The sequence below is a fragment of the Diadema antillarum genome, unplaced genomic scaffold (assembly GCF_040938485.1).
Source record: "Diadema antillarum isolate AM-2024a unplaced genomic scaffold, OU_Dant_1.0 seq00000244_RagTag, whole genome shotgun sequence".
In the NCBI taxonomy this organism is placed as follows: domain Eukaryota; kingdom Metazoa; phylum Echinodermata; class Echinoidea; order Diadematoida; family Diadematidae; genus Diadema; species Diadema antillarum.
This window is the reverse complement of record NW_027271288.1, coordinates 1,354,401-1,371,322: the sequence shown is the minus strand read 5'-3', so window position 1 is coordinate 1,371,322 and position 16,922 is coordinate 1,354,401. Positions and strand designations below refer to the sequence as shown.

General features: G+C 39.3%; 1 protein-coding gene across 1 annotated transcript; it reads left to right on the top strand.

The window, feature by feature from the left end:
• The first annotated feature begins 6,767 nt into the window (after positions 1-6,767).
• LOC139729514 (uncharacterized) lies at positions 6,768-15,534 on the top strand. The gene is made up of 3 exons (XM_071640439.1): positions 6,768-6,866; positions 13,620-14,296; positions 14,385-15,534. The coding sequence occupies exons 2-3, from the start codon at positions 13,638-13,640 to the stop codon at positions 15,532-15,534; spliced, it is 1,809 nt and encodes a 602-aa protein (XP_071496540.1). The 5' UTR covers positions 6,768-6,866; positions 13,620-13,637.
• The last annotated feature ends 1,388 nt before the right edge of the window (positions 15,535-16,922 follow it).

Genomic DNA, 16,922 nt, shown 5'->3' with positions numbered 1-16,922 from the left:
CTTCTCTCCAGTTGCTGAAGGCACGTTTTTGGAAGTCTCTGCCAATCCAGCTTCGGAATTTCTTCAACCTATACCTTCAAATTTGAACTATTATATAAACTTATCTTTCCAGCAACACGGCTTTGTGAGTATGTGCCATACTGTGTGGGAGTCGGGCGCCTTGAATGTTTTCCATGGCGTTATTAAAATGCTGCATGTTTATCATCATCATCATCGCATCACTATATCATTATCACAAAATCAATAGTCCAATCTGTTTCGTTACGAAATTATGAACAACTTTTCTGTTGTTCAAATTTGTTTTTGATTAGTGGAATCTCTATCATATTATGTCAATCAAATCTAAAATGTCGTCATTCAAATTCGTGAAAAATACTCCTTCTTCGCAGATTGGTCATTATAGCGAGAGACGTTGATGATGATAAGTTACTATTGCGCATGCAGTGCCACCACTGTTTCACAATTCAAATTCGTTTCGGAACATTTCGAGCTAACAAAAGCGCACGATAGCTGTCTATGGGCCTGTTTCATAATGTTTGAGTGTAAGTTGCATTCAATCGCAAATTGCGTTTCGTAAACGACTTTGAATCTTATCGCAAGGAACGCTCAATCTACTGAGAGTTACGCTTGATTTTTCCTGAAATCAAGCTCAAATGTCCTTGAGAGGGTAACAGGACTAAGTCTTACATTCATTATTGAACTTACGCTCGATTCACCAAATCGAGGGATCGTTAGTTTTCAAGCACATTCTTTATTCAAGTTTATTATTCTGATAAGTAGAAACATTGGTCCCCATAGTCCTCCCTCTAGTCAATTTCATATAGTCTGATCACATAACACAAAAGACACTTTTTTCTCTCTCTGCTCAGTTCCCTATAGGTCTAATCACTGACCCAAAAATGTGTACGGCCACTGTATGAGTGGACCTCATCATAGATGGGAAATAAGTGGGCCTACCCATGATGGTTTATATTGTACGTGTTTCCCGTGGAGACTCTTTCACTTCTCTCCTTCATTTGACAATCAAAGGTAAATGTTAGACACATGAACCTTCTTCGGTCAATAAGAAATTAAGTAGACCTGCGCGCCTATGGCCTGCAAGGCTGCCAACCGTTGAAATCGTGCTAAGTTAGCGGAACTAAATAAAACAAACAAAAGCGTCATCATGGGCGTCACCAGGGGGGGGGGGGGTGCGTTGGGTGCGAACGCACCCCCTTCAGACCCTTAAAAAAAAAAAAAAAAAAAAAAAAAAAAAAAAAAAACCTTCAGTCTGCGAGCGACCTCAACGCCGGACAGTAAATGATTATTATTTTTTATCTATATTTATTTTTTTTTGAAATTTTGCATCGGGGACAAAAACAACAAAAAAGAAAAAAAAAATCGTGGGCAAAAGCAATTCGCACCCCTGGTTCTGGCAGCACTGATTTTATACATAATTATCTACTAGTGCAAGTGTATTCTATACGTGTTGACTATATATACATAGATTTTGGACATCCTTCCCATACTTGGTCACTTCGACGCCACCTCGCTGGTCATACCACCCACAGTCATGAACATAAACCGACACCCTTGACTACCAGTGGCGGATCCAGGGGAGGGCGCACCGGGCGTCCCCCCCCCCCCGCCCTCTTAATTTCCAAAGCGAAAAAGTATAGCTACAAACGGCAGTTTTTGGACTGTAAAATGTCAAAATTTTCAAGCTCGCTCGCTGGCATTTAGTCGTAATGCCATTCTCCTGAAGTTGCTGGCAGTTCCACCCGGTGCGCCCCCCCCCCCCTTACTGCAAAAAAATATAGCTACAAACGGCAGTTTTGGGACTGTAAAATGTCAGAATTTTCAAGCTCGCTCGCTCCGCTCGCTCGCATCTAAATTCTCCTAATATTGCTGCCAGTAATTGCCAGCAGTTGCGCCCGGTGCGGCCCCTCAATTTCGAAAGCAAAAAAAGATATAGCATCAAACGGCAGTTTGGGGACTTTAAAATGTCAAAATTTTCAAGCTCGCTCGCATTTAATCCTTATGCAGTTCCCCTGATGTTACTGCCAGTAATCGTCCAGTTGTGCCCGGTGCGCCCCCCCCCTTAATTTCCAAAGCGAAAAAATATAGCTACAAACGGCAGTTTTTCTACTGTAAAATGTCAAAATTTTCAAGCTCGCTCTCTTCGTTCGCTCGCATTGAATCGTTATGCAATTCACCTGATGTTGCTGCCAGTAATTGCAAGCAGTTGCGCCCGGTGCGCCCCCTCCCTTGATTTCCAAAGCGAAAAAAATATGGCTATATAGGAACGGCAGTTTTTGGACTGTAAAATGTAAAATTTTCAAGCTCGCTCGCATTGAATCCTTATGCAATTCACCTGATGTTGCTGCCAGTAATTGCCAGCAGTTCCGCTCGGTGCGCCCCCTCCCTTAATTTCCAAAGCGAAAAAATATGCTAAGAACGGCAGTTTTTGGACTGTAAAATGTAAAATTTTCAAGCTCGCTCGCATTTCATCTTTATGCAATTCCCCCTGATGTTGCTGCCAGTAATTGTCTGCAGTTGCGCCCGGTGCGCCCCCCCCCCCCCTTAATTTCCAAAGCGAAAAAATATAGCTACAAACGGCAGTTTTTCTACTGTAAAATGTCAACATTTTTAAACTCGCTCTCTTCGCTCGCTCGTATTGAATCGTTATGCAATTCACCTGATGTTGCTGCCAGTAATTGCCAGCAGTTGCGCCCGGTGGCATGCGCTCCTCCCTAATTTCCAAAGCCAAAAATATGGCTAAGAACGGCAGTTTTTGGACTGTAAAATGTAAAATTTTCAAGCTCGCTCGCATTGAATCCTTATGCAATTCACCTGATGTTGCTGCCAGTAATTGCCAGCAGTTCCGCCCGGTGCGCCCCCTCCCTTTATTTCCAAAGCGAAAAAATATAGCAACAAACGGCAGGGTTTTTTTTACTGTAAAATGTCAAAATATTCAAGCTCGCTCGCATTTAATTGTTATGCCTTTCTCCTGATGTTGCTGCAGTAATTGCCGGCAGCTGCGCCCGGTGCGCCCTCCCCCTTTATTTCCAAAGCGAAAAAATATAGCTCCAAATGTAGTTTTTTTACTGTAAAAGATGAAATCCTAGCTACGCCGGTGCCCTTTCCCCGCTTGGTTTCCCTCAACAAGAGTAAAAGTCTAGGGATTGAGAGCTTCCTATAATGTCTGTCAAAAAAAAAAAAAAAAATCGTTACATTAGGGTCAAAACGCACCCCCCTTGAAAAAAAAAGCTGGTGACGCCCCTGGTCATTAGATTTCGTTTTTTAAACCTTTCTTTCATCATATTGCATTTGGGTGTCTAATGAGTTCTGAAATTCCATAGCATTCTGCTTACAACAAACATCTCTAATAATTGACAATGCCCCTGGCAGCTTGAATTGCCAGGCAGTGGCGTATACCGTGGGTCAATTAGACATTGGGGGGCACCTCGTGGAAAAGTCATTTTGAGGGTGTGTATGCTTGTGCGTGCGTGCGCTGTCAGTCTGCAGACTAATGAGGACTACAATACATAACGGAATTTGATACATTCCACAGCGCCGCCATTGCGCAATATTGTAAGTTTTCCTTACATGGATTATGGAATGACGGTGTGAAACAACAAATTACTGACAGCAACATTATTAGAATTGCATAACAATTAAATGCGAGCGAGCTTGAAAATTTTGACATTTTACAGCCTAAAAACTGCCGTTTGTAGCTTTTTTCGCTTTGGAAATTAAGAGGGGCGCTAGGGCGGCGCAACTGCTGGAATTTACTGGCAGCAACGTCAGGAGAGTGGCATAACGATTACATGCGAACGAGCGGAGCGAGCGAGCTTGAAAATTTTGACATTCTACAGTCCCCAAACTACCGTTTGTAGTTATCTTTTCGTTTAGGAAATTAAGGGGGGGGGGGGTGTTCCAGGCCCACATGCTGGAATTTACTGGCACCAACATCAGGAGAATGGCATAACGATTACACGTGACTGCGAGCGAGCGGAGCGAGCGAGCTTGAACTTTTTGATATTTTACAGTCCCAGAACTGCCGTTTGTAGTTATCTTTTCGTTTTGGAAATTAAGGGGAGGGGGGTGCATCGGGCGCAACTGCTGGCAATTACTGGCAGCAACGTCAGGAGAATGGCACAACGATTAAATGCGATCGAGCGGAGCGAGCGAGCTTGAAAATTTTGACATTTATTTTTATAGTCCCAAAACTGCCGTTTGTTGTTATATCTTTTCGCTTTGGAAATTAAGGGGGGCGCACCGGGCGCAACTGCTGGCAATTACTGGCAGCAACAATAGGAAAATAGCATAACGATTAAATGCGAGCGAGCGAAGCGAGCGAGCTTGAAAATTTTGACATTTTACAGTCCCGAAACTGCCGTTTGTAGCTATATTTTTTCGCTTTGGAAATTAAGGGGGGAGGGCGCACCGGCTGGCAATAATACTGGGAGCAACATCAGGAGAATGGCATAACGATTAAATGCGAGCGAGCTTGAAAATTTTGACATTTTAACAGTCCCCAAACTGCAGTTTGATGATTAGCTATATTTTTTTGCTTTGGAAATTAAGAAGGGGGGGGGGGGGGGCGGTGCGCCCCCCCCCCCCCCCCCGATCCGCCACTAGTCAAGGGTGTCGGTTCATGTTCATGATTGGGGGAGGTATGACCAGCGAGGGGGCATCGAAGTGACCAAGCGGGGGAAGGATGTCCAAAATCTGCACTTTATAGAGTATCCCGTAATTGTTTGTGTTTGTGTTAGTGTGTTTTTTATATACATGGAAAAGTTAGGAAATTACCCAGAGCAAGTCTTATTATTGGCAATGCAAGGCATTTCAATATAGACTAGTATGTAAACCAACACTGCGAAATCAATGATCTAGCTTTGATATAACGAAGCGTACTCTCTAAAAAAATCGAGTAAAAATATTCACTCCTAGAAGAGTGAATACAAAAAAGAGTGAATTTAGAGTGATCGTGGAGTGAATTTTGAGTGAAAATGTTCATTTTCACTCATTTTAGAGGGACCTCAGGGATCACTCCAAAATCTTCGAGTGATTCCTGGGGGGGGGGGGGGCACGTGCCCCCCCCCCCCCCCCCCCGTATAGTTACGCCACTGTTGCCAGGATATGTACCCATACATACATACTGCACCTGAGATGAAAGGGGAGGGGCTTAGGCTGTCTGTTTTGAGATACTGTAAAACATTATTCGCGGCACGAGATTTTCGCGAATTGGAGCAGACGGCCTTTTCGCGGCATGAAATTTTCGCGAATTGCCACTAGCGTTCAATGCATATAATGTAGACAAGAAATCTCGCATGCATTTTAATTTCGCGAATCTTGGCGCTAGCGAAATTCGCGAAATTAAAGGACATGTATTCGTAGACATGTGGGTTGAGTGAATGCAGCAATATTAGTAAAACACATCAGTGAGAGTTTGAGCAAAATCGGACAATCCGTTAAAAAGTTATGCATTTTTGAAGTTTCTGCTCAGTCACGGCTGGATGAAAAGACTACTTTAGCTTGTGATGTCACATGAGTACAACGATATAAAGAAAGAATAAAGAAAATTCAACATATTTCCATTTTTCTCGCATAACAAATAACACTTTATTCAAAAAGTAAAGTTTTGTGAAATTCTCTTTTTATTTTCCTTGTATAGTTGTACGCATGTGACATCATACACTGTAGTAGTCTTCTCTTCCAGCAGTGACTGCGCAGATACTTAAAATACTCGTAACTTTTGAACGGATTGTCCAATTTTCACTGATGTGTTCTACTAATATTGCCTTTTTGTGTGTGTGTGTGTGTGTGTGTGTGTGTGTGTGTGTGTGTGTGATGCACGAAACCCGAAAGTGCCCCCTCCCCCCTCACTTTTAAAAACCATGCTCAGTACCCCTCAGCACTGAGAGGGTGGGGACCAGCCGGCGGTGCACCCCCATCTTTTCCCATCTATCACTTGGGTGACTCTCATTTCGTCTATGCAGTCTCAATCCCGGCATGCTCTAATCCCATTCTGTCTATACAAGCAATTTGTATGTTGGCCATAGTCCAATGACCACTTAGCTTTATCATTACAAATTGGTCTACTTCCATGCGGGCTATGCCCATTTCGCCACCCCCCACAATTAATTAGACAAAATTGGGGGGAAAAAATCCACTAGGAGAAAAAAATGGCAATTGTTTTATAGACCATCTGGTCATTAGACAAAACGATATAGGCCTATAGCCAAACTGGGCATTATAGGTCAAGTGAGGATTAGACCAAACGAGCAGTAGAGGAAATTGATAGTAGACCAAGTGAGTTTAGCTGTGTAGTGGAGCTATATAGACAAACTTGAAAGTAAACCGTCTGATATTAGACCAATCAGCAATAAACCACGAGCCGGACTGACCAGAGTTTGTCACCAGCATGCACCAGGACTTAAACCTAACCGTATGACAGCAGACAGATACCGCGCCTAAAAATAATTGTGAAGTATTTAGTCCATTTCCTGAGAAATTAATTACATAACATGTAAAACATTGATATTGCAGATGAAGGCGCAAATATTCATATGTGAATGACGCGCCTCAAACACAATAACAACAACATCAACAACAACAACAATTTTGCCCACCCCGAACGTCTTTGGGATTCCCCACGACGAACTCGCGCTAACGGACATGTTATCCTCATCCCTCCGTACGTCGTACGGATATATATCCGTGTGGTGAGTGCGCGTATCAGGCTTGCAGACATAATTTATATACTTCACTCGTATGAGTACCAGCAGCAGGAGAAGCAGAAAGCCAATTTCTGATATGCCCCCGATGTCCAAATTGTTAGTGGTGGACAGTGCTATCCTTTCAAGACACAACAAAAGCAGGTAAGGATATGAGAGTTGAAGGCGGGTTCTGTGACTTAATTGTTAAGCCCTTCTCAGCCTTACCTTGGAAATAAAGAAACCAACTTCGGGAGCAAAGCTAGCTCTTACTCCCGTTAGAATGCTCGCAAGGAATGAATAGAACTTCATTTTGTACTCATGAACATTATTTCGTGTATAGATGTATAGATATACATGTATCAGAATAGCTATCCGCTATAGAATCATGAAATGCCTTTTAGTGCCTGTATTCTGATCTTATTGTCTTTGAACTTGGAGGTTGGCAAGGAGGTGAGAGGTGGCATGCTGATAAGGTTGTTTCGACACGTCATGATCAGATCAGGTGATGCAGCGGTGGAGCGAAAGCTTCAGCTTGGACTGTTTCTGCTTTGGATGTTTATTTTTCACGTTACTTGTTGGCGTTCATGGGGCCAGACTCGATCATGTTGTCACTTGGCAGCCGTACAATCCTCATGCACAGACACGGGCTGTAGTAGGCCCTATGTATACTTGTGCAGAACGTGGTAATCCTAAAATTTTAAGGAGAGAGAGAGAGACATATCCCTGTGTTTTCGGAATTTCTGCAGTGAAATAATGAACAACATATTACAAATTGCACTAATTAGCTGAATATGCTAATGAGACTAGTTAACTCGACCAAGCTCAATTTCTTCAATACCCTTCTAAAATATGAATCAACAACAACAAAAACTTGTGCTAAGCTATATATATTTCAGGTCATATAATTAATTATTATGGTATACATTATGGTATATCGTCATAAACGTCTATCATACTTCATTATCGTACATGCAAATTTATTTGTTATGCCAGTTAAATATTTAAGACACTTGCATCATTTGAAATTGAAACTTGGTATCATGAATGAATTCCTCGTTATAGGAAACCCTTAAAAAGTGGTTTCTCTAAGTTTTCAGGCTTCCTGTATTAAAATTAGCAATATGGATATTACATAGTTTATTATGATAATGACGTAACTATGCTAATGAGGCTAACAACAACAACAACAAATTCCAGGGTTACCAAGGTGGCAACCAAGTTAAATCTACTTCAATACCCTTCTAGAATACGATTCAACCAAAAAACAAAAACAAAAACAAACTAACAAAAAATAAACAAACGTGTAGGAGGCCTATAGGCCTACTTATAGAACAACTTTTCCGAGACTGAAAATTTTCTATCTGGACTACTGAGGCTTGTGCAGTGGTAATCCTATAAATTAGTTTTTAGACAAAAGTAGGAATTTTAACTTTGACAACAATGTATGGTCATTAACTGAAGAGCGTTTGAAATTGAAATTGCTTATTATAGTTACACTGTCTACAGAATGTGGTGAATAGTTTGTGCTAAATATACACTGTATCCATCCAGCTACTTCAAATTCAAATTCAGCAAAGAGAATGAATAAGGGAGTTTTATATCTTAATAGCTATATAGCAGAGGAGGTATCACTCGATACCTTCTCGACACTGGACAGTGTAACTAACAACCGTTTAAGGTATTAAAATGGAAGTTAGCATGTGGGCAAGTCCAAGATAATTTTTCCCCTAAGATGCTCAAAATTCATCTTGATTTAATTTAAAAAAAAATATTGATATCATGTTTTAGCTAAAGAGTGTAATTGTATATTTCCAGCCCCCCAAAAAATATTGAATTATGCAAATTCATGCAGGAAATACTGCCATAATTTGCATAAATCAAAAACAAACCTTACGTATAGATGGGACAAATGAAAAATATTCATCTAAAATCAGCTGAATATGTCCTTGACCTAGTTCCTCTATGGACATGACCCCTGTATGAGCTAGTATAATTTCCAATTGGTAAAACAAGGTCAGCAGATTAATTATGCAAATTATGCATTTTCCCAGAGCGAAGTGTCCCATACGTAAGAATTTGAGTATGGTTTTTTTTTTTAAGTTTGTTTCTGGAGATTTCTAACATTGATCAGTCATACTTTAGGAAGTTCTAATTTATTCATTTTAACTCCAGATTAGCGAAACTACATGTTGAGAAATTTAATTAGTTGTTCATCTTATAACTATTAAATTTTGCTTACGTATGGGACATTACATGCAAGGTGAATGGGAAAACCTTCTTTTCACATGGATGCCTTATATGTACTTACATTTGTTTGGTTAATGGTTATCTTTGCCCCTACTCTAAAGGATATGTCTATATATCTGCCTCTCCTATTCAGTTGACCTCAGGGAGAGTGTAAGAACAACATTATTGAGTCATACCATGATTAAGAAAGGAGAAATATAGAATCTGTTTTCATGACAGGCTGTGCAGCTGGTCTTCAATTAACATTCCTTCTTTTAACATCATGATATTGGACATTTTCTTAATTCAGTTACCATTTTCAACTTTACCTCTGTACAAAATGATTTTGTCTAAGGGAATGAGATTCTCTGAGTGTCATTTTAGGTGCGATACACTGTTCAGCATGTACTACTAGTATATAGCCTCAAAAGGGAAATCAAAACAATTGTGCTTGTGGCGCTCAGCAACATTTGACAACATTAGAGGTCTTACTGAAAATTCACTTGAGGTGACAGGAGGTATCTTTGTCATTAAGACTAGAGTTGAAAGCAAAGGAAAAACCCTACTAGAATAGTTTATTTTCATATGATGTGTAATGTGATATTTCAACTGCACACCCCCAGAATATGTCATGACTTTTCAAGGTCATGAACATGATTTCTGAAAATCCTATAAAATGAAAACTATAGTTCACTTTTGCCACGAACCATGATATCAATACTGGTTCTGTGTTTGGAGTGCTAAAAACACTACACAAACAAATTGGGAATTCATTTTTCTTTTCTATTTTGTGTTTGAAGAGACAGATGCTCTGAGACACACCCCACATCTACACATTATCAACGTGCATTTCAATCTGGTACTGTATGATGAACTGAGGTTATTAGAATTTATGAAAATTGTGAGTTTCAGATCAGTGAGTTACTTAAAATAATGTTCAAATCTAGAATTACATTTTCTCTTAAGATTTGAATGTACAAATTATAATCTTTCCTGTATCAGTATCGACACAAGCATGCTGTACTCTATACTTATGTACAAGGTAAAGCAAATTTTGTCGTCTTTAGTTTCATAGACTTGAAGCCAAGCAATCCTTTTTTTTTTTAAATGCCAGCATATAGGTACATCTACATTCTTTTATCTCTCTGGTCTACCATGACTTTTAGAATCTAAAAGTTTCAGGAAAATTTGATGGATTTTGCAGAAGCTACAATTTACATGGCAAAACATGATGGTTACAGAGCAAAATGAAGTACAGTTGTTGTTGCTGTGCTTTGTGCTGCATTTCAAACAATTATAAAGCTCTGTCAAAACTTAGACAATTTGCAAGGTAAGCCTAGAGCTACTGAATCTACCCACTTCAAACTATATTTGGAAATACATGACATTAGGTTTTAAAGTTGAAACCATCAAGACTACAAATTATAGTCATTGTACATTGTAGGCTATATATCAAGGTCGCAAGCTACAATTCGCACAATAGTTTGTTTGTTTTTTCCAGTTGATGAAAAATATTGACCACATAGTATTGCAAATGGGCTAGAAATAGAATGTCAAAATACAGAATCTGTATGTGTAGACACCACGAGGACAGTGTTAATGCATGAAGGTATATCCAAACTAAGACTTTTAATTGGTGACTACTTTTATTTGTCTTAATTCTAGCTTTTGTTAGGTGCCTGAACCAGGAAAGTACCCACATACAAGTCTGTTTCATTTGTTACATGTTGTATATAGTTTATGATTTATGGAACTGAATATGGCACTATGGAGAAATTTAAAGTCATTTCCATGAATGCACTTGTGCACTAAAGACAAATGTCCCATTTGTAAGTTGAGCCATGTCACATACGTAAGGTGTACTTTCATTAATTAAATCAACTTCATGAAAATATGCTTTATTCTTTTGAAGTATATATGTGCCTTTCTTCACTTCTAAATAGAACTTGATCAGTTTACTTTAAGAGAATTTTTGATTCAAACTTTATTTTGAAATATCCAGTTTTTCTCTGGTCCCACACGTAAGTTGCCTTATTTCTCTTAATAAAATACTAAACCCAAGGTCAAATGACATCAAACTTAAACACAATATTTTTCTCAGAGATACATAGTCCTACTGATTATAAACAGTTAAATCCAAGTGCTCCCTCATTACTTTTCAAAGGTTTGAAATCTCTGAATGTCCCATTGCATACGTAAGGTGCGCGATATCTTGGACTTGCCCATTGTGTATATGTATGAGTAGACGATGCATGTGTCTACCAACATTTGGGTGCACATGGATGCACAAGGTGATAGGTCTAGGTCAAATTCTTAACATTTCCCTATTTCCCTACATCTCTGCAATACCTTGAAGTATTTCCATAAGACCTAGTGCATACAAAGATTACCAGGTAGAGATTCTGTAGCGAAAATTTGAGCCATGAGGTCAAGGGTCAAAGTTCAAGTAAAAATGGTAAAATTTCACTTTTTGTCCATATCGCGGAAATGGCTCAAGGTATCTTCATGAAACGTAGTATATTGCATTGTTCCTCAGTAGAATTCGGGTCATATTGTGGTCATGGTCAAAGGATGCAGATTAAAAGACCATAATTGTAATATTTGATGCTGAAATTATGGCTCCTTTTTCCCCATACCTTCCCAGCAAACACATTTCAACGTTTTCAGAACGTTTCCTAAACATTTTTTTTTTTTGAGGTTCCGTACGTCTTCGTATAAAATGGACGTTTTTAAAACGTACATACAACGTCAAAGTTGGACTTAACATTTACTGCAAAGCACAGGTTTCGGGGAAAAGTTTAAAAAACGTCAATGGACGTTACAAAACGTTTTTATTAGGTCTGCTATGTCGACTTCGTCTTTAATGAACGTTTAAAAAACGTTTTTATTTGGTCCGCTATACGTGTTCGTCATTGGTTTCCTTATCATGAATATTCATGCATATTTATGAATATTCAAATAAGAAAATTTAAGATTTGAAAACTAGTGGAAATAGATAAAAAACATTGAAATCAAAAGATTGGGTGCAAACTTTCAGTGTTAAAAATAAACTTACCTAAGTTATTGTTCGCAGTTAATCACAATTTCAAATTGTGTTACAAAGGTTATTTTCGTATGTTAATAGGCCTAATTAATGTGTGATTTAAATCTAGTAACCATATCTTCATGCATCTCAACATTTTGCTGGTATACATATAAAAGAATGTGATACAGATCTATCAATTGGGAATAGGATGTAGTAGGTATAGGTGGTAAGACATTAGGAACAGGTTAGGATAGGATTATATAGGATTAGGATTAGGGTACATTAATCCCAGTTGTGCCTGTGTAATCTCATAACTATATGATTTTTTTAAAATACCCAATAAAAAATAAACACTAGAAGTTCTTAAAAGGTTTTCTGGATGTTCTAGATGGATATGAAAGGTTCTCCAAACGTTCTGGAACGGGTCATAAGACTCTTTAGACGTTCTTAAAACGTTTTTTGTACGTTCTAAACGGTTTTCAAAGGTTTTCTGGACGTCCGCACAACGTCCACAGAATGTTTTGAATATTCTTAAAAGGTTTTACTAACGTCTATAACTTCCAAAAGGTTTTCTGTATGTCCTTCAAAATTCCGAAAGGTTTTTGATTGGTTGTTTAAACGTTAAAAAAAAACTTTTTTATAACGTCCATTTGAAACGTTTTAAATACGTCGAAAACCTTCCACAAAAAGACGTTCTGAAAACGTTTCGACAAAACGTGCTGAAATTACGAACTTGGAACGTTTCAAGAACGTTCAGAAAACGTCAAAATGTTAGCTGGGTTGAAGGTTCCTCCATGCTATTAAACTATGTAGGTGTGTACGGCATGCATAACTACACCAGCGACTCTGTACTGGAAGATTTTGGCCATGGGGTCAACGGTCAAGTGAAAATGTTAAATGTCACTTCTTTTCCTGTATTTTGAAAGTACGTCAAAGTAGGCATATCATGTAATTTGGATATTACCATGCAGTTAGTGATTATTTAAGAAAGTTGCGGACCATGGGGTCAAAGGGCAAGGGTCAAAGGTCAAGTGAAAATTCCCGTATACTTCATCACCGAAACATAATTAGCCATATGAAACCTGGTTCAAGGAATCTAAAGACTCAATACATTTGTGGTTGTGCAAAACTTTCAAACATGTCATTTTATTTTTTTTTTTTGTTGCCAATCGTATGAAACTGTCGTCTAACAATGTCAAGATCGATGTAGTAAAGAAAAACTGGGAGAACAATACGATATGACGAAGGCATAGTGCCTACCAGTCGCCATAGCAACATGTGTGTTTCTCAGTAATTCTGTAATTCACCAGTGATGCATGTGTGCACACAAAACTGTCTGGTTACAGTTCGTTATTCTGAAAGGTTCTTTATTCCGAATGTCCTTTAGTCCGAAGTCTCGTTATTCCGAAGGTTCGTTATTCCGAAGATTCGTTATTCCGAAGGTTCATTACTTAATTCGAAAATGTGATAAGGTTTGTTATTCCGAAGGTTCATTAATCCGAAAACGCATTAAGGTTCAGAATAACGAACCTCCGGAATAACGAACAGCACCCAACTGTCCACACTCTAAACTTTCGGATTGTTCAAGGATGTTTGTGTAGCATTTAACCATGCATCAGCTGTACATCCTTCCTTCTCATTATACCCATGTTGTCTTCTTGCAGATAATCCTTTCATCAGTGATGGCGGAGAGTAGACCTGAGCGAGATTCATCACAGAATTTGCTCTGTCCTTTATGTCTCGACATCTTTGATGATCCCACCCAGCTTGATTGCAAGCACACATTTTGCCGTCATTGCCTGCAGCAGTATGACAAGTGCCACTCGCAGCAAACCTACATGGTATGTCCTCTTTGCAGGGAATCCACCATCCTGCAGGATGGCAGAGTGGAAAGTTTGCCAGCAAATAATGCCATCAAGGGTCTTGCTGATACCTTTAGAGATTCCTTGGATGGACTCAACACCATTTTTGAAGATCAGCCGCAGTGTACAGCTTGTAAATCAAAGGAGGTGGCAGTTTCGTTCTGCTATGATTGTGACAATCACATGTGTGAGAAATGTCACCACTGCCATGAGCATCTGTCATCGCTCTTTGTGAATCATCACGTTGTCTCCATGCAAGATGTCTGTCAAGGGAAAGCCAGTATCCAGCAGCAGTCTGAGAAATGTTTGGTTCACAGACAGGAGAAGAAGGATCTCTTCTGTGAGCAGTGCTCTGTTCATGTTTGCTTAAAATGTGTCATCGTTGCTCACCGCGATCACAAGATTAAAAATCTGCAAGATTTTGAAACTGAACTTCAGGAGAAGGTAAATGATCTTTCTACCCAGTGTAAGACAAGAAAGTTTGAATATGAAAAGAACATTCAAGAGCTTGAAATGCGCCGAAAAAAATATGCATGATTCATTTCAAAAGTTGCGATCTGAGGTAAGAGCAGAGTGCAGCAAGAGGATTCAACTTCTGCAAGAAAGGGAAAGGAAACTTATTAGAATACTGGATGAAATGCATGCCAGTTTGGACGAAGAGCTTGACCATCTGAAGGCTTGTGACCGACAAAAGATAAAGAACATGGCAACTCTTGCCACCCTCATAACAACCGACAGGGACAAGTTCAAGCAACTTGAAGCAGAAAGTCTTGCTGCTCATTCATTGCTCTGCAAAGAACTGGAGGACCTGCTAAAAATTAATGCTGACCCTTCGAATGCTAAGCATGTTGAAGAATCTGCTTGTTCTGATGTCATGGCATTCTCACCATTTGATAGCCCCGTTGATATTGGTAAAATTAAGATTAAAATCAAAGTGGATGTGACTATATCCTTGCCCTACAGTGTGAATTGTTTGACAGCAAAGTCAAAGTCAATAGCTGTTGGATACAGTAATGCAGGACATATTGATGTGATTGATCTATCGGATACCAGTACTAGAAAGCAATTACCAAATTGTCCGCCTTATAGCCCCCGATGCAGTGTGGCCTTCCAGCACAATGGTACATTAGTGACAAGTACATCACAGAGTACTTCAACCATGTACAGGTATCTGCCTGATGGCACTTCCGCCGCGAACTTGGATCTTATTGGGGGTGAATATTACCCAACAGTAAGTATCAGTGTTTCTGGAGAGATTATTGTTGCAAATGGCTCTAATAAGGTGTACATCTTTGACCCAACAGAAGGCAAACTAAAGCTCACTGTAAATACCAAAGAAAATCAACCATTGCAGGCAATAGAGACAAAGTCACAACTCCTTGTTACCAGCACCTGTCAGGACACAGACCCAACTGTGGTGACTGTGTATGACAAGGAGGGAAATGCAGGAAACTCCATCAAAGGGGTTTCTGGTGAATATTTGTGTGTTGCTGTTGATGACAAGGACAGGGTCTATGTGGCAAATGTGACTTCCAGCCGTCTCAGACTCTCTATTTACATTATAGAAGGCCTGGATCTAAAGGAGTGGATTCAATTTGAAGAAATCCAAAACCTGAATATCAACGGTTCATATCCTGGTTTTATATGGCTCTCAAGTGGAAGGCTTGCTCTTTCCTGTTACAGTAGTCTACACTTACTCTGGATTCCACGTCTTTGAGTGCTCCACAGTGGCACTGGCAGCATCGAGATTTTTCTGTTTCACTCACAATCATTGTAACTTCTGCAGCAGAGAAAGCTGTTGAGCTGTTTATATTCACCAGCCAACAGAGACAGAAAAAGCACTGGGTGCAGTTTTCATGTCTTTTTCTTTGTAGACAGGCCCAATAACATAATACAGTAAATGCTCTGGTGTGAAGGGAAGCAAACATAATGTTAACGGACATGAGGTTGAGATTGTTATCAATAGGGTATATCATTGTGATCATATCAATCTATAAACAGGTGGTTTAAAGTAGCTTATAACATAAACAACAGTTTGCAATATATACGTGATATAATATAGTTGAACTAGGACTTCTCCTCCCTATTCCTTGTTATTTGTACTGTGCTCATTTCCATGAGACCTTGTTTTATTCAGATTTTTGTGAAACTAGGTCTCGGTGTTCATAACTACGATCCAATATGTCTGTGTCGGAATTAAACAGAATGAATCTTGAACGTGAAAATTTTCATGTTAATAATCATGTCTGAATTAAAAGCTTCTTACTGTGAAAATATATATATTACGATAGGACAAATGAAGTTGTCTCTTCCATGCTCCAGTATTTTGATGACTATGTTGAAAATGATATTTCATTAGCTGAATCATGTTTATAGCAGTATTAATCCTTGGATAGCTAGAGCTCATGTCTTTCCCGATATAGGTGGAGATGACACTTTGAGAAGCATTAACCTAAGGTGATAGAATGAATTGAGTCAATTGCTTTCCATTCTAGAGAGTGATGTAGTTTAATGGTTGAATTTTACTGAGCTGTATGACATGTCTGTCATAACAGTCAGATGCAATGATATGATTTCTTCTTCTAGAATGATTTGCAGACCTCGTCTGTTTCCCGGAGGATGTACTTGCACAAAACATTTAGGTTTCTTTTAATCACTGTTCATCCAAACAATGTATACACCAAAGGGGGGGGGGGGACATGGAAAATGTCAGTCTGGCAGGCTACCGTAGGAAGCAACAGACAGCAATATCACTGGTGGTGTGGAAGTCATTTCTTTAGACAGTTTCATGAATGTTGGTGCAAGGAATGAAGGGAAGAGTTGAGGTGCGCTTTGCTGTCTGTTGTACATTGAATTATGAACTTTGACTTACCCAGAAAATGAATTTGACATAAAGCGATTAGGGAGTTTGGGAGGTTTGAAGGCATCAGATCACTAACACTGGTGGCTCATGACTGCATATTTGCAGAAATTCATACGGTCTGGTATTGTGCATCCAAAATGGGTTTGCATTTCAGCTATTTCATGATTGCAGGCATTTTAGGCCCATGTGACTTGGTATGAAGAAAATGAGCTGGCATAAGTTTTAATCACATATGTAACTGT

Coding starts and splice junctions, on each gene's coding strand:
- LOC139729514 (XM_071640439.1), top strand. CDS start 13,638: ATGGCGGAGAGTAGACCTGAGCGAGATTCATCACAGAATTTGCTCTGT. Junction 14,297..14,384: donor ACCCAGTGTAAGACAAGAAA/GTTTGAATATGA, acceptor ATCTGAGGTAAG/AGCAGAGTGCAGCAAGAGGA.